Here is a 17,934-nt window from a genome sequence, read left to right as displayed (position 1 = left end):
ACACACCTAACAAAACCCCTTAAGCTCTCCATGGAGGCCCTTCGGGACTGGCCGCACTCCCTTCTCTCAGCACATCTTCAACCGCTGTCTCTCTTGTTCATAATCTCGGCCACACTGACTCTTTCCCTGCTTCCTGAATGTGCTCATTTCTTTCCTGTCCCAAGGCCTTGGTGCAAGTTATATTTTCTGCCTTAACTTCTGTTTTCTCAGACTTTGGCGTGGCTGGTGCCATCTTGTTATTTGGGTCTGAGCCCTTCCTTGATCTTCCAGTCTGAAGTCTCACCTCCGTCCTGCTCTCTTCTACCACCCACTTCATTTTCTCCAGAGCTCTCATCACTGCCTGACCTGGAGTTTTGTTCACCTCATTCGCCTTCTCTGCTAGAATGTAAGCGCCATAAGGGCAGGGACGTCACTGTATCCCTGGGCCTAGAATGGTGCTGACCACAGAGCACATGCCCAATAAGTATTGGTTGAATGTCTGAGAAGCTCTTCCCTGTCTGCAAAAATAACAGCACTGCTCCTGTCCTGCTGTGATTGCCCTCCTGCCCTCCTTCCTCCCTTTTAACCTACCACCAAAAAGCTCCCTTCTACCCTTCTTTCAATTCAAAACACACTTGCGGATCCAAACAATCACTTCTGTACTTTTCAGTTAATAAACCAGGAACCAGGAAACCAGTCTCTTATCTGCCACTAACAGTTGGTTATCTTTTCAATGCTTGTGTCTCATTTCCCCAATTGAGTAATATGCTTCTGGAGGTTAGAAGAGCTACTTGTATCCCTCACATGAATGGCAGCTTGCTCTTTGCAGGAGTTAATAAATGCTGGCTGATTATCTAAAAATACTTTAAATGAAGAAGGCATCGTTCATTCACTCATTCATTTACCCAGTAGACACTGAGCGCCCAGCTTGCGCCATGCAGTATGCTAAGTGGTAGAGGCACAGTGAAAAGCAAGATCAACAAGAGTTCTTCCTCCAAGGAGTTGATGGTTAATAAGAGAGAGAAAATTAACCTGAGTTAGAATATTTACCATTGTGAGAGCATAGACCAGGGAGAGGAGCTTTGTTTTGGGGAAAGGGATCAGGAAAGGCCTGAGGAAGGGACTGCTAGGCCTGCAAGATGAGTAGGAGTTGATTCTGTGGGAATTGGGAATGGAGGCAGGGCAGGCTGGGGAAGGAGGGAGTGGAGGCAAAGGCCCTTCCTATGGCTGCTTGCACTTGGGGGGAAGTGACCCAGGCATTGTTTTTAAGGGTCCACAATCTCTTCACCATCTCACTCTGCTCTTTAAAAGAGGGAAGCCGTGCACGTAAAGATCACAGGCTTCCCACTTACAGGAGTAGGGATGCTGCCAACAAAACCACAGTTCATGGTATGTCCCAGTATTTATAGGAAGGAGTCCTCCAGCGCCAACAGAAAATGCAAGCGGGTAATGTATAATTGGATTATGGGATTAGAGTTATCAAGTATGAAAGTGCTTCGGATTAAGGGAATCAGATCTGCTACTTTCTGGGAGACTGAAAACTGACCTTGACTGATTTATCAAGAGTGTTTTCAAACTTGTTTCCACCAGGGGAACTTGTTTGCATGAAACCTTATGCAGTGTGAACAAATTCAACAGCAAGGCTAGTTGAGCTGGCTGGGGGTGAGGCTGAAGTCCTGTGGCTTTCTCTCCTTCAGAAACCCCAGGGCTCTGGGAACTCAGTCTAACAATCATTCAGTGCAGAGTGACCCAAGGGCTGACCGCAGCGCCAAGACAGGCTGCTGTCTCTGCAGAGGGTTCCCCTCCGATCTTATGTCAGACAATGGAGAAAAACAACCACTGATTTTTTTTTCTTTCAGGAAAAGGCAAGACCAAATTTCTTCACCTTTAAATGGATTGTTCTGGTGTGTGAGAGAAACTCCCACCTCCTGACTCAGGCATTTGTATATTTGTTGTAAGAAAGGTCTCATGAATTGGTTACATCAAAGAACCCTTTTACCCAATGACGGAATTAATATTGGAAAGGACACTGCCCTCCCCCGCAACCAAAACAAACCTATTTCTGGAAAAAAACATGGTAAAAAATCCTGCTTGCTGATGCCAATGGAAAAGTACTGGCCACACTCCCGTGTCCCTGGTGTGCTGCCCTCTGCTGTGAGCTCTTCAAAAGCCGAAGATGGAGCACAGGTGACCAGGAGTGGGGCACTTTTTAGGGCCCTTGATGGGTCATTAAATGCCCATTGTCCAGACCCTCCATTCTCAACCTTATCGACTACAAGGCCTCTTCCCTCCCCTCCCAGCTCCAACCATTCAGTCTCTGCTGAGCCAGGTGGCAGCTGGGCTTATGGGAAGCTGGGGACCAGTGAGGCCTCAGGCTGTGTGTGTGGGGTCCTCTCCAGTGCCTGGAATCTGGAGGAGAGGTTGGTCCTTCGGGGTGTGACTGGGGATGGAGAAAGGTTGACATTGGTGTGCACACTCAGGAGTGCCACATGAGTCAACTAACTCCTTCCTGCCCTGAGTCTGGGAGAGTATGAGGACCAGGCCTGGAGGGTAGACCACCTAGCCAAAGGGGAGTATTTTCAAGTCTTCAGAAATGGAACATCCATGGGGCTTGCCATCCCTTTCCTCTCTCCTATTTCTCCTTGGGAATGAAACTCCTATTTCTCCTTGGGAATGGGACTGTGTAGCTCATGCCTGTCCCACCATACATTTAGGAAGCACATAACACGTTTGACATCACAGGTTCACAGTTGGAGAGCAATTTGCCTGCATATGAGAACATGAATTTGTGGGGTGGGATGGGTAGGCATGGAATGCTGCGGACCGAATGTCTGTGTCCTCCCCAAATTCATATGTTACCTCCTAATCCCCAAGGTGATGGTATCAGGAGGTGGGGCCTTTGGGAGGCGACTAGATAATGAGGACAAAGCCCTCATCTATGGGCTTAGCACCCGTGTCCCTTCTTCCCAATTAGGACACAGTGAGAAGATAGCAGTCTGTGAACCAGGAAGCAGGAGCTCACCAGACACCAAGTCTGCTGGCACCTTGATCTTGGACTTCCTGGTCTTTAGAACCGTGAGAAACAAATATTTGTGTGTTTTTTTTAATAAATCACCCAGTCTATGGTATTCTGTTAGGACAAGACATGGACTAAGATGGAACCCCCATGATGCTGTATATCTTCAGGATAATGCAAATGAAAAGAAGAATTTTGATTCTTTATTATACCTTTTAGTGAAAATTTGCAGCCTAAAACATGATCATGCAGTGACCAAAACTATAGAGAGTAATTAAAAAATGCTAAAATTGCCCTGGCCGGGTGGCTAAGCTGGCTGAAGCGTTGTCCCATACATCAAAAAGGTTGTGGGTTCAATTCCCAGTTGGGGCATGTATGGGAGGAAACTGTTCAATATTTCTTTCTCACATCAATATTTCTCTCTCTCTTTCCCTTCCCCCTCTTTCCAAAAATCAACAAAACATATCCTCAGGTGAGGATTAAAAAATAAAAAAGCTAAAATTATCATTGACATTTGGGAAATACCATATATATTGCTCTGGTTTGAAAATTTTAAGGGTAATGATCAACCCTTTCATTTTATAAAGAAAAGATAAGATTAAGACACACGGATGGACCAAGGTGTAAATGTTGAAGGGTCATCTCTGGGGATCTGAAAAAGATAAAATAAAGGTAGATGCTTATTAATACAATGTTGTTATACTGAACAAACAAAACAGAAACGGAGAACATACTGATGACTGTCAGGTGAAAGGAGGCCTGGGTGCTGGGTGAAAAAGGTGAAGGGATTAAGAAGTATAAATTGACAAAATAGTTACAAAATAGTCATGGGGATGTAAAGTACAATATAGGGAGTATAGTCAATAATATTATAATAACTGATGCATGGCATCAGTTGGGTATGAGAGGTATGGGGGGATCACTTCACAAGTTATTTAAATGTCTCACCACTAAACAGTACACCTGAAACTAATATAATATTGAATGCCAACTGTAATTGAAAAGTAAAAAACAAAACAAAAGAACGTATTAAATGGGTCAAGAAGAAAATCTGTTTAATCTCTGCAGTAAAATAAAAGCTGAAATTCAGAGCCACAAAAATAAAAAAGAGGTCAGAATTCTGCTGGCGTGTCCACCTAGCCTTTGTCTCTGTCCTCCTATCAGGCCTGGAGCAGTCACGACTGCTGGGGAGCAGCCAGCACCCATAACCAGGAGACCGAAAGCCACCCTCTCAGGACCTGGAGGGGGTAGGGAAGCAGGACCATGGAAGCAGCCTGGGTCCTGATGGCTGCTTTGGAGCATATAGGAAGCAGCAAGTGGAGGAAAGAAGAGAATTTCCATTGGAAAAGTCGAACCTGCCCGAGAATTCTGTCACAGAGACCACGTTCATCCCGAGAACCTGAAAGCCGCGGGGGAGGGGTCCCAGCAGGGGCCCCTCCTGGCCACCCTTACCATGTCGGTGAACTGATCCGCACAAGCCATCCGAATCTCCTCAGGCGTCCCTGGGCTGTTTAGGACGAAGGTGTTGGTCAAGCCCCTCTCTCTTCGGGCAGCAGCCACTGCATCATGTATGGCGAAAAGCACGGAGTTTCCCATGAACATTGCAGCCTCACCCAGTCCCTGAGAAGGAGGGCAGGAGGCCGTCAGAAAGGCATGGCTCCTTCAGGACTGCTAGTCTGCGTTGACACGCACGTGCACTCGCACACTCTCCCGCACACTCACCTCCTCTGGCTTCCTAACCCTCAGAGTGGGGTGCCTCTGAATTGCCAGAACCCACCCCCCCACGCCGATTGGTGTCTGGGGGGAGTAGATAATGAAAATGCTCCAGGACATCAGGATAGCAGGGCAGCTAAGGACACCTGTTCCCCTGCCCAGGGCAAGAAGACCAAAGCCCCTGGTGCCCTCTGGAGTCCTTCAATTTGGCCGCTAGACCCGCGCTTTTCACCCGGTGCGCCGTGGCTGAAAATCGCTGCTCTAGGCCGTGTGTGTTTAATTCAAACCCACAGCAAAAGAACCACAATCTTTGTAGCTGAGCTTGAAAGACAGTGAGGTGTTGCCTCTGAAGAGTGGACGTTGAAGCCTTTGTGCGCACTTCCCTGGCGAGTGCTGGATGCTCTTGAATGAACAGTGTGAATGAACATTGTATTTTGAATAACCCTCCAGTGCTTCTTGTACTGGTTTTCCTTCTTTCTTTCTTTCTTTAAAGGAGTCTGGTCCTTGGTCTGTGTCCAGGGCCTTAGTAGAGAGATGGGACAAAGGGCCCAAAGCAGATCAAGACTACCCCAGGCTGTGGCTTTTACTCTTAGGCAAATGTGGAGGAAAAGGTGGAGTTGGAAGAAGAAGGGGTTTCCTGTGAGGTGAGGAGGAGGGGGCGAGAGCAGAGAGGTCCTGTGCCCTATTTGGAGCACAACTGGCAGGGAGGGGGCTAGACCCCAAGAGGCAGGGTTGTGTCAGGACAGTCTTTAGAGATAGCCCTGGCCACAGTCTGGTGCAGAAGTGGAGAGAGGGGCTATTCATATCGAATGTCTCACCTTCCTCCCAACTCTGACCTACTCCTAAGAAACAGAGGTAGGTTCCTGAAAACCTGAGGTTAAAGTTGCCATGAGTCTGGCCAGTTGTGGGTTCAGAATGGCACTTAAGTTGGAGAAGTTGTGCTTTTGTACATGTGTTTGAGAATCTTTGCTGCAAGTCTACATGGGCCAGTTAGACCCCACGGCCATGGAGCGTGTGCGTCAACACATCTTATATCAGTGGCTATTAACACCTCAGAGCAAATCGCCCTCAGTGAGAAACTTGTTTGAAAGCCCTTTCTGACCTGGGGAGAGGGTGGGCAGAGGCGGTGCGAACAAGAAAGAACCGAGTCTGGAGGACATGTAGGAAGGGTGCAGAAAAGAAGGCTCTGGGCTGGGGAAATTAACCTACAACTTCAGCTTTACCTCCCGGTGGCACTTAGCCTCATGAACCAAGATGTTTGACTTCTTGTTTTATTTAAATATATTTCATGATCTCTCTCAAGAGTGAAGACTCCACTTGGGATTCTGAAGGCAGTGAGTACCACTCTGCCATGCGTTTGCTCTCCCCTCCCCCATCTCCCTTTGGGACCTGCAATTCCAAGAAGAAAGCAAATTCAGGGGACTATTTCATTATTTCTAGAAGGAGCAGGTTATTATGGGCTGAACTGTGCTCCCCTCCAATTTATATGTTGAAGTCTTTAACCGCTAGTACTCAGTGTGTGACTGTAATTGGAGATAAGGTCTTTAGAGAGGTAATTTAGTTAAAATGAGGTCTTTAGGATGTGCTTATAAGAAAAAGAAATTAAGATGAGAGAGAGAGAGAGAGAGAGAGACATCTGACATGTGCCATATAGAAAGATGATCATGTGAGGACACAATGAGAATGGCCATCTGCAAGCCAAAGAGAAGTCTTCGAATAAATCAAGCCTTGATCTCACACTTCTAGCCTCCAGAACCGTGAGTAAATATATCTCTTTTGCTTAAGCCACCCCAACTGGTATTTTGTTACAGCAGCGCTAGCAAACAAATAGAGGTGTTGAGTTCTTACCTTGGATGAGTAGATGGCTATGGGATTTCGGGACCGCACCAAAGTAACATAGAACTCTTCTGGTATTTCTGTGATGGTGGGGATTTTGTAGTCATCAGGACCCCGAGAATAAAGCACGCCTTCTGGGGAGTATTTCAGTTCTTCTATGGTATAGAATCCCATGCCTTGGATAAACGCTCCTTCAATCTACAGGCAAAAATGTCATAGTTTATAAGTACATGGCTTTGGTTGAAAATATATCCCAATGTGATTGCAAATGGAGCTCTGAACCACAGTAAGTCATTCTTGAAAGCATTGCAGTGAACTTACAAAGGCATCTGGTGCTTGCCATCCTGCCTGGCCCCAGCCTTAGCTCTTCTTGCCCAGGTACCTCACATTCCAGGGACTCAACACTTGTCAAGTTCTGGGGGATTCTCCAAGCCCACCAGATTGGTTCCATCCTCCAATTCTTTGTAAGGGCAGTTTTTCTCTTTACTGCTCCCCACCTCAGCCTGTCCACTTGGCAAACTCCTATCTCTCTCTCTCTCTCTCTCTCTCTCTCTCTCTCTCTCTCTCTCCTCTAGCTCTCACTGGTTTATAAGCATTATGAGGTCTGGCCTTCTTGTGTTCTGTTCTTAGCATAGTGCCTGGTACATACATTCTCAAAAAATGTTTGTTGAACTATATGAAAAAGAGCTAACGTTAAAGGAATGTGAACTAAGCAAATGGAACTGGGGCACAGTATTTATTATACTATCTGGATTTTTTTTTTGCTTCCTTTTATAAATTATGATGGAGAGCAGATCAAACTTAAACAAGGTCTGTTGAAAGAAATATATTTTATCAAATTAAATATGTTTTATTAAAAGCCATTTGAGTTCTGCTTTTCAACAAACTATTATGCTCTGAGAAAAAAAGGTTCATAGTCACCTTTAAAGGAGTTATCTGCCTCAAGGTTAAAAAATTGAAGGAGAGTTACATGTTGCATTCTATTGAATTGTAAAATTACAGAATAAAGTAAACAAATGTAAATGCTAAATTTGGATATTTCCAAATGCTTGTCCCTAAAGGAAAAGATTAAAGTCCAAGAGTTCCAGTCTAACACATTTTTAGCTTTTTCTTCCCTTTCCCAGTGGGAAAAGGTAGGTTTTTTCTGATCCTAACATTTCCATTTTGGCCTTTGCTTAAGCAATAAAGAGGCAGGAACAAGCTGGTAGGAGTGGATAGGAAGGTGAAGGAGAGGTGGGGCCTGAGGTCAGCTGTGGTTGTCAAACTTTACAGACTTGGGATGAATTTCAGGTGCAAGTTAAATGGGTAGATTATACGTCCCCGCCCAGCAAACTTTTGTTGGAGAAGTGGGCCTGGGTAGGCACAGCGACCCACATTTCCAATAAACACTGTAGGTGCTATCGTTGCCGAGTGGGAGGACCGCACTTTGAGAAACACTGAGGGACCAATTAAATTGTCCCTCAGAAAGCCTATTGGCCAATCTCGGTCAGCCAGCTCCTTAGGACTCAGGAAGACAGGAAGCTGATGGCAGATGAAACCACAGGTCTGTCTGTTGGGTTTGAAGCCAAGCTGCTCAACCTGCTACTCAGGTCTAGGCGGGGGCCTGGTTGGCAGGTCAGGGGTGCGCTGATGTGGCTGGCCTGTTGGCCCCACTTTGAGTAACAAGGCTACGCAGGGGATGGGGTGGGGGGGGGGGGCGGACAGGGGAACAAAGCTACACCAACAGCAGGAAAGGCTTTAACTTAAAGCTGAAAAAGATTTTGGGTGTGTTAATTTACTTACTTGGGAGATATAAATCAGAAATTCCGCCAGAGAAAAATTGTTTTTAAGCGTTTCTTTTCCCCTTATATTTCTCTAAATTGTTTAGTCTACTTAAATTCAATATACATATGAATACAAATGGGGCTTTATTTTTATGCATTTATATAATATTCCCTAATTATAAAAGTTAATGTTTGTTGAAGACAGATTAGAAGGCCTGGAGAATTATAAAGCAGGATAAATCACACGTATTTCTGCCACATAAAGACAACCACTGCTAACTTTTTCTTGACTTTTCTTTCAATGTTTTGTCTATTTGTGTGTGTGTAATATATGACATATATTGCAGAGTACTTGTAGCAGGTATAAGCATTTGGAGAACTCTGGGAAATAATGTGCTGAATGGAATGGGCCAAAAGTCCCCGCGGGGCGGTCTGGTACCACGCACCTGCCCAATGTCCAGGGCTGGGTTGATGCTGAAAGCCGCGTCCATGAAGATGTCCGTCCGAAGGAGCTGCACCACGAGAACATACAGGATGGAAAATGTTATTTAAACATAGATCTTCACTACAACTGCCTCCCTGTCCCCGGTTCCCCACTGGCAGGGTCAGGGTGATTAGCATCCACACACAGAAAATGCGTACATAGAAACGCTCACTCTGTGAAGGTGGGAGCACCCACCCCCATCTCTACCTTGTGAGCCCCAGTCAGACAGTCGACTTCCACCTCAGAACAGGCTGCTCCGTAAACAAAATATGGGTAAGGCTCCCCTTCCTCCTTCTCCCAGTCCATATAGGTCTGGTAGTCTCTGCGAAGAGAAACCCGAGGGCAAGAATGGCTCCTTCCCGCCTCGTGGTCTGATCCCGGGTGGCACTGTGGGTCCCGGGGATGAACAGAGCGCCACCCAGGACCGAAGGCCTCTCTGACCTTCTCCTCCACGGGTCCTGCACAGACACGGGAAGAAGGCCCATGGGTGTCTGAGCCCTCCTTTCCATCAGGCAGTGACTGTGCCAGGTCACAGGGTGTGTCCCTCTGGCTGAGAAAGGGCGGTGGCTCCAAGGGTCCCTGGGCCTCCCCTAGGTCTCCTCCCACCTCCCCAGGCCCATGACTGAAGGCTGACACCGGGAATGGCTGCGCGCCAGTGCTCAGCAGGTATCTGTTCATGATGCGCCCACGCCATCCCTGCCCAAGTGTAATCCCAACCAACGTAGAAGCGTCCTTTACCTGAAATATCCCGTGGAGGACAGGCTGATGGATTCTTCGTAGGCTTTTGCAATCTGAGAGAGATGATTGACACGAAGAAACGTAAGTGCGGGGACAGCAGGGAAAATCCTGTGCTGGGCCTGCCGCCTCCCGTTTGCAGCACCCTCTGCGCCTTCACCCCCAGCGAGACTGACGTGGTGTATAATGAGCACAGGCCGGGCTTCCCATGGGCGGTGCCTACAGGCAGCTGCTAGCTGTGCCCTGGGACCCTTTAGAGTCGCACAGTGTGAAGTTTATTATTTTCTCACGCTTTTTGGCTTTTTAAATTAGAGGGAGAGACTAGGCCATATTCATGTACTTATGCAATACGTGTGTACACAGGTAGGTGTATATGTACATACACATATACAAACACATGTGTACATAAGTGTCTGCATGTGCATGTGTGTATGTAGTATGTATGTGTGTATGTATTTTTACCGTGCTTTTTCCCATGTTATTTGATTGGCTGTCTCCGTATTTTATTACATCAGCTTCCCTGCTGGAGTAAACTGGTTATAGCTGGAAATAATAGTAATGATGAGAATTGTAATAATTAGTATTAAAAACAGAGTAACCTTTTGCTATTAAGACTGCCGTGATCTCCATTGGTCTGGTGGGAAACCCAGGCCCTGAGGCTGGGAGGGGGAGCCTGTGCCCAGAGGGGCAGTGGCAGCGCAGGGCACCGTGCCAGGTGTGTTCTATGGTAGTGCTAGGCCGTTGTCAGGTGAGTTCTACGGTAGAGCGGTGAGAAACGAGGCTCTTCAGTGAAGCCATGGGATGAACACGGACTCTCTCTCACTCTCAGAAAAGCAGAAGTGAGCGCTAATAAATGCTTTGGTTCTTGAGTGGGCACCGCCAACCAGCCACGCTCTGAGGGCTTTACCTACCTATCCGGATGCATTTGCCTTCTCTGGGCAGGACAATGCGGACCACTCACCCAGTCCTCCCAGCTTCCCTTGGGGTTTTTCCTGATGACGGGCTGGAGACGGGCCATAAGAATTTGGCAAGCATTCTAAAAATAAGTATTTGAAATGTCATGGGAAATGAAAGGCACAGGGAGTAGCAAAATATTCAATATTCAAATCAATTCAAATGCAGATGTCAGTTTGTAAACCTGCTTCTGAGTCCTCTAGGAAGAGTTTCTCAAACTTGAACAATGACTGGAACCCCTTTGAAAGAAACAAATATTCTTGTGTGTCCTGCAGTGTTCAAATTATTTTTTATTATAATGTTGTTTAAATACATGTTAACATAAAGCTAGGTAGAGCTGCCTTAGAGTTATAGCTCTTTTATGTCTACAAAGCAAAAGCCAAAATGACAAAGTGTGCAGACTAATCTATATACCAATAAAATTTGAAATAACATTAATTTAGTTGATGGATAATGTTTTCCTGAAGCTGAATTGCTGCTTGGAGGGTGGAAAGAGTCTCCACCACTACAGCACACGTACTTCGCTGGCTGTGACTTTGCATGCTTGCTCTAGTTCATAGACCAATGCTCAACCATGAGCCATATGGGCTGGGCTATGGCTTCCTCTCTTAATTCAAATACAAATCTGCTTACACGTGTGCCTTTACTTATTCTTCTCAGACTCAGAATAGCCCTCAGGACCTCTGTTGGTGTCTGTTCCTTCTGTTCTCTCACCCCCTCTCTGGGAAATGGTCTCTGGCTTCTTATGCATCCAGGAGATCCCTGCATTCATTAATCTATCTTTGCTCATTCATTCAGTCTTCAATCACTGACCTCATTACAAATGCATGCCTTCCAAAAGAGTAACACACCCAAGGCAAACCCAAGTCACACAGTTCCTGCCTGTCCAACTATCAGATGGCCTTCTTCTTGTGACCTGACCATACACTCATGTGCATAACTTTATGTCTAACAGTCGAATGCTCCGCTAACGTAAGTTTTCCCTTTAACAGGCTGAGGTGTAGCAGAGACCGTTTGCCATTCTTTTGTGACATCTGAACTCCTTTTGGTGTGTGGAGAATTTGTTCACGGTATATTTCTTAGTAGAGTCACCTCCCCCTAGTTGGAGCTCAAAGTGCCAGATACGATTTTTTCTGGCTTTCTCTGCATTAGAGAAGATTTCAAAATACAGAAAGGTGGAGAGAATAGTACAATATTTCCTCTTACACCACTTACCCAGCTTGAACAATGAGCATTTATACCCCAACCTCACCCCAGAGACCTAACATTTTCATCCACCTCCCTCCCTTTGTCTCCCTCTGCTCCAGCCATCCTGACTCCTTGCAGCTCCTCAAGCACAGTAAGTGAGCTCCCTCTGCTCCAAGTCCCTACACGGAGGGCTCCTGTCCCTGCTGCCTTCGGACCAGTCTCAAGGGTCACCAACCAGTGCCCAGCCTGGTTTCCTGGCGGCCCAAGGCCGCCCTGACACTTGCACTTTCTCTTTCTATAACTTCCTTTATTTCAATTTATGACACCTGCCATTATGTTTCCTTCTTCTTATTCTTTTTTCTTTGTTTATTATACCTAAGAATTTGTCATTCAGTATCTGACTAAGTTTAGGCTAAGGACTCAAAAGGAGGAGACTGGCACAATAGCTGGCAAATAGCCCCTTAAACCAAATGGGGGTGCTCTGCCTCCTAAGCAGGTCTTGCCGAGAAAGTGGCCACAAACTGTTCCTCACCTGCCTCAGTGGTATCACAGGGTTGGAGCTGAAGAGGCTGGAAGGTTGGAGTGAGGGAGAGGATTGTGCTGCAGCAGGTTGGTGTGCTGGGATCTCCATCTTCCCAATAGAGTGGCAGAAAGGGCTTTCTCCATCACAAACCCAGCAGGAGACACTCCAGAGCCACTCAGAGAGCTTGATGAGTGCCCTCTAGAGTTGGGGGCCTACCGACCCGTCTCTACTGCTGCACACAAGACTATGGGTGAAAGGCAGCTCGCAGCAGCCCCGGGAGTCCTGGGCCATCTCTGGGGGAGACACTGTACTGTGACTCCCTGCATGGGCGTCAAAGGGACATGCATCGGGGTGGAACCTGTGGTGTGGGTGCTGCCTGAGGTAAATTTTTTCAATTTTATTGCATTTTCTATATTTAACCATTCCTGTTTAAGAATGCATGATGAAGATAAAACCAAAATGGGATCAGTTTTTTCTACTTGCTGCTTTCTTTGCTTTGTGGCATTTAATAGGTAGCTTATCTCTATTTCTGTAGACATGAATGTACTAATGCTTATTGATTTACTTAATCCATTAAGTGTTGCATTTAATAATGTAGAATTATTCAAGATTTTTTCACAAGTCTTTTTTCTTTTCTAGCCATTTCCTACACTTTACTCCCATAGAAATGACTTGGGATTTAAAAAGAATTCTGGGGTTCTGAAATGAACAGATTCACCTTCCTCACGATGGGCAGTCTATTTACATCCAGGTTGGAGCCACTGTTGTCTTTGCAGCCAACGGGGCCTCAGCTTTTGCCATATGTTTCCTCTGAAAGTCTAAAGTGATGGTTGACAGAGGACCTAGAGCAGTGATGGCGAACCTATGACATGCGTGTCAGAGGTGACACGCAAACTCATTTTTTTGGTTGATTTTTCTTTGTTAAATGGAATTTAAATACATAAAATAAATATAAAAAATATAAGTCTTTGTTTTACTATGGTTGCAAATATCAAAAAATTTCTATATGTGACACGGCACCAGAGTTAAGTTAGGGTTTTTCAAAATGCTGACACGCCGAGCTCAAAAGGTTCACCATCACTGGCCTAGAGCCTTGAGAAGCCTTAATGAGCCTCCAAAACTCTTGGTAATCAACCCACCAGGGAGCCCATTGAAGAGCTGCAGGCGGTCTGAAGAGCGACCAGGTGACAAGTTGCCACTCCTGGCCTTCTCCGCATTTGCTGGACACTGCTCTGCCCAAACTAGACAATGGAAGCCAGTGTGTGGAAAGGCTCCCTTCTAGAATTCCTATATTTTTTAGACTTCAGATAAAGAACTTTATTTTGTCTCAAATGTGCCTGGAAATATTTACATAGTCCTAGAAGAAGGTTTCTATTGTCAACTGAACTTTACCCATGGACTTTAAAACAATGTTATTCTTATACTAGAGGCCCGGTGCATGAAATTCACACATGGGGAGGAGTCCCTAAGCCCTGCCTGCACCCTCTCCAAGCCAGGATCCCTTGGGGGATGTCTGACTGCTGGTTTAGGCCTGATCCCTGTGGGCAGGATTGGGCTTAAACCAGCAGTCGGACATCCCTCTTGCTATCTGAGACTACTGGCTCCTAACCACTCACCTGCCTACTGACCTGATCCCCCTACTACTCTCCACTGCCTGCCTGATTGCCCCTAACCACCTCTGCCTTGGCCCCACCACTATGGCTTTGTCTGGAGGGTCATCTGGAAGATGTTTGGTCTAATTAGCATAGTACCCTTTTATTAGTATAGATGTATTTTTTTTTTTTTTTTTTTTTGGTGCATGCAACTATCACTACTATTTCCAATATTTTTCATCACTCCAAACAGAAACTCTATAACCATGAAGCAATAACTCCCCATTTGCTCCTCCTCCTGACTCTTGGCACCCTCTAATCGCCACTTTTTAAAAGAACCCCATCTGTAAGGGCTTCCTACAAGGGATAATGTGCCTCAGCAGAAAAAGGCTGGAGGAGGCCTGGGGCTTAGGGTGGGGCTGGAGCAGGTCACAAGTGGCTAAAACCATAGATGAGGCACTGACCTTGTTATCGCTGCAGAAGGGACTCTATAAGGAGCTCCCAATGGCATCCACAAGGGAAGGAGTCAGGTATAACAAGGCCAGGTCACACCAAGGCCAGCCTAGAGTGTTCTGCCTCTATCCTCTGTGCCCTCTTTTTCTTGGACTTTACAAGTGTCTGAAATGTAGGCTAGGAAGCTTATGGGGGGCGGGGGTGCAGGAAGGGAAATCAGAGAAGCCAGCCCCACCCCTTTTCTACCTGTGGGCCCAAACTGTTAAGTAGTAGAGACACTGCAATTTGAAGTACATTTTGGAATTTTGGACTGAACATTTTAATTATTGAATGAGATGGTTTATGAAAATAAAAGTGATCGATGAGTTTTTAATGATCTTAGGTTGATTAGAAAAATTATAGGTAGATTTCCCTCAAGGGGAGGGAAGAAGAGGCTCACAGAGGGAGCTTCAACCACTCGAAGTCTCGCAACCTCTTAGCAGAGCACCTAAAACCACCTGCTTGACCTTTCTAGGCTTCAGTTTCAGTTCCCATAAAAGAGGGGGTGGGGCAAAGTTATTTCCAGCACTGTCATTGGGTGACTGAGATATGAAAGAAAAGTCACCTGCACCGCTCTCCCGTAGATGTCTGTCCCCATGGACGCTGCTGTTAAGGAGGCATTGGGCACGGTGACTGTGCTGGTTTCCGACAGGTGGATATAGGAGACAGGGATGTTCAGTTCCCGGCTAGCCACCTGCCAGAAGCAAATGAAAAACACTATTGATATCATTGACTCTAAGGCTTCCTCCCCCCAAGTTAAGAGTTTTTAATTTAAAAAAATATATATATTTTTATTGATTTCAGGGAGGAAGGAAGAGGGAGAAAGAGATAGAAACATCAGTGATGAGAGAGAAACACTGATTGATTGCCTCCTGCATGCCCTGCACTGGGGATCGAGCCTGCAACCCCCGGCAGGTGCCTATGACCTCCTGGTTCATAGGTCAATGCTCAACTACGGAGCGATGCCAGCCGGGCTAATTTTTTTTGAACTGAGTATAAAACCTGGCAATCCTTTAGGGACAAATATTTAAGATAGCATCTTGGGTCTGACATGTAGATTCTGAGTGAAGATTTTCAGTGACACTATAAAAGATCCATACCATGTGCTTTCTTTTATACCGGTTTCATGGAAGCCATGTGCCATATGGTCATTCTAAGACATCAGTTCAGTAGGACTCACATAGGCCAGACTGAGGTCTCTGTCTTATTGGTTTACCTTCATCTTCTCCTCGTGGCTTACATGCATTTAGCAGATTGTGTTTGTTCCACAGACATTTTGTAGGTGTAAGGGTTTTGTTTTAAAGAAGCAAGATATGTTCAAAGAAGGCTCTGTGGATTTTTGTGATTTTCTAATTCCAAGCACACTATTAAGTAATAGTATTTCCTTAAAGAAAATATCTTCTATTTCTCATTAAGAGAAAAGCTTTGGCCCTCCCCTGTTTGGTTCAGTGGATAGAGCATTGGCCTGAGGACTGAAGGGTCCCTGGTTCAATTCTCAGTCAGGGCTCATGCCTGGGTTGCAGGCTCCATCCTCAGTAGGGGGCAGTGGATCAACACTTCTTTCTCATCGTTGATGTTCCTATCTCTCCTTCTCCTTTCTTTTCTGAAATCAATAAAAAGTATATATTTTTTAAAAAGATAAAAGCTTTGCCCCCACCCATTCACATTGTTTTTATATGTTTTTAAAATTGATTTCAGAGAGAGGAAGGGAGAGTAAGAAAGAGATAGAAACATCAATGATGAGAGAGAATCATCAATTGACTGGTCCCCTTCTCCCCCTACTGGGAATCTAGCCTGATACCTGGGCGTGTGCCGCAACCAAGAATTGAACTGAGACCTCCTGGTTCATGGGTGGACACTCAACCACTGAGTCACACCGATCGGGCTACTCATATTGTTTATTGAAATTTCATATTCAACAAAATCTTATTTAATATTTCAAAAAGGGAAAATTTCCTATTGAAAATAATCTCTTCCTCTTTCAACAATAGTATTAGGAAGATTGCTTTGAATTAGCACACATAATGGCTCATCATTGGTGTTGCTAAGGAGACTGTGAATAATAAGAACATAATTTCTCATCTTATTAAACACATTCATTTCTAATGAAGATTTGCGTTAACACAATCTAGCTTTGAGCAGTTGCCTTAAAGCCGAAAAATACTTTGTCTTAGAAAACTGGAATCACATTTTCCAGAAGACCTTGATGGGACCTGGTTCTTTAGTATGCAGGAAGAATAATATTACGTATTTTCTCAGTTCTAATACCCACTTCCATCAGTCTCCTGCATTCATGTGTTCCTGATACCAAAATGACCTGTGCATTTAGTGTGATGGTATTTCTCCTGCTCAACAAGAAAGAAGTTGTTAAACTGCCTGTACAGTGTGATAGTCTTCCACAGTGGAAAACATGGATGCTTATCTCACCTGGATCATTTTGGTGTAAAGGCCTTGTCCAATTTCACAGCCACCATGAGCCACCAAGACAGAGCCATCAGTGTAGATGTGGACGAGAGCGGGGGCCTGTCAGGGAATAATTATAATACCATTTTGAAAAACCAAATGTTGCCTGAGTTTAGCTGAGGTTACCAGATGAACAGTTTGCTTCATTGAATCAATTTCTCATTGTTTATACTGGAGAAGAAAGCTATTATTGGTGGCTACAGACAACCTCTTTAACACCCTCCAAACTTAGAAAGCATGTCAAACTTGCAGCCCGCGGGCCACATGTAGCCCACAATGAATATTTTTGTGGCCCAGCCAATATAACGGTATGTAAGAAATGTTTTAATAAAAATTTCGTAACTTAATTTTTACAATATCCTGTTATACATAATTATTAATAACGAACTACAACGTCCGCTGACTGATTACTATCATTGTGTTGCATGCATTTCCCTTATGCGTCTTCCATGCAGGCACACCATTTCTCTCCACTAATACTAGCGGCAATGGCCACGTCTTTAGTCTTGGACTGACTTGTTTGGTGTGCGCAACAGGAAATATTTTGCTTTTGGAGAACAAGAAAAATAGGTTTATTTGCGTTATGCTTATTAATCTGTACAGTTATTCAGTGTCTGGTAAGTTAATATTCAAGAAAAATACTAATTTTTATTAAAATGTTCTATTATTTTATGTTAATGACTACTCATTTATTTCAGCCCTTTGTATTCAGCATGTCTCTATTGAAACAAACCTATGAAAATTGAAGCGTTTGTTTTTTTGTGGCCCACATAAACTTAAACCTTGTTTATTTGGCCAGTGTTAGCCTTTGAGTTTGACATACTTGCTGTAGAGCAAGGAATGGCGGCTCATCTCCATGCCCACCATCTGTGGGCCTCCTGCACACCTCCTAATGGGGATGTGCCCGCAACCAAGGTACATGCCCTTGACCAGAATCGAACCTGGGACCTTTCTGTCCGCAGGCCAACGCTCTATCCACTTAGCCAAACCGGTTAAGGCAGCTAAACAATTTTAAACAATAAAGACACATATTTAAACAATAAAGACAGATAACATTCCCCATTAAAAACTTTGAATCGCCACAGAAACTCAGGAGAGGTTTAGAAGTTTTTTTTTGTTTTAAAGAAAACAAAACAAAACAGAAACAATCTAAAAACATTTTTACACCGGCGAGTACCACATTTATACTACAAAAT

At 45.0% G+C, this 17,934-nt stretch overlaps 1 protein-coding gene and 1 pseudogene across 2 annotated transcripts in view; one reads left to right on the top strand and one right to left on the bottom strand.

Moving 5' to 3' along the window:
• LOC308522657 (protein tyrosine phosphatase type IVA 1-like) overlaps nt 1–17,934 on the top strand; it is a 94,370-nt pseudogene that overhangs the window by 7,187 nt on the left and 69,249 nt on the right. The gene's annotated exons all lie outside the window — the stretch shown is intronic.
• LOC308522655 (aldehyde oxidase 4-like) overlaps nt 3,594–17,934 on the bottom strand; it is a gene marked incomplete at both ends in the record, with an annotated part of 71,907 nt that continues 57,566 nt past the window's right edge. Inside the window, 9 exons of the mRNA XM_081096139.1 lie at nt 3,594–3,647; nt 4,448–4,615; nt 6,557–6,742; nt 8,754–8,819; nt 8,999–9,113; nt 9,530–9,582; nt 10,488–10,562; nt 14,841–14,969; nt 16,703–16,798. Coding sequence (XP_080952265.1) covers nt 3,594–3,647; nt 4,448–4,615; nt 6,557–6,742; nt 8,754–8,819; nt 8,999–9,113; nt 9,530–9,582; nt 10,488–10,562; nt 14,841–14,969; nt 16,703–16,798 — 942 coding nt within the window. The remainder of the gene's footprint in view (nt 3,648–4,447; nt 4,616–6,556; nt 6,743–8,753; nt 8,820–8,998; nt 9,114–9,529; nt 9,583–10,487; nt 10,563–14,840; nt 14,970–16,702; nt 16,799–17,934) is intronic.

The sequence above is a fragment of the Myotis nattereri genome (genome assembly GCF_964212035.1).
Source record: "Myotis nattereri genome assembly, chromosome: 7".
Taxonomy (NCBI): Eukaryota; Metazoa; Chordata; class Mammalia; order Chiroptera; family Vespertilionidae; genus Myotis; species Myotis nattereri.
Note: the sequence above shows the minus strand (reverse complement) of the source record. Positions and strands in the feature narration are given on the sequence as shown.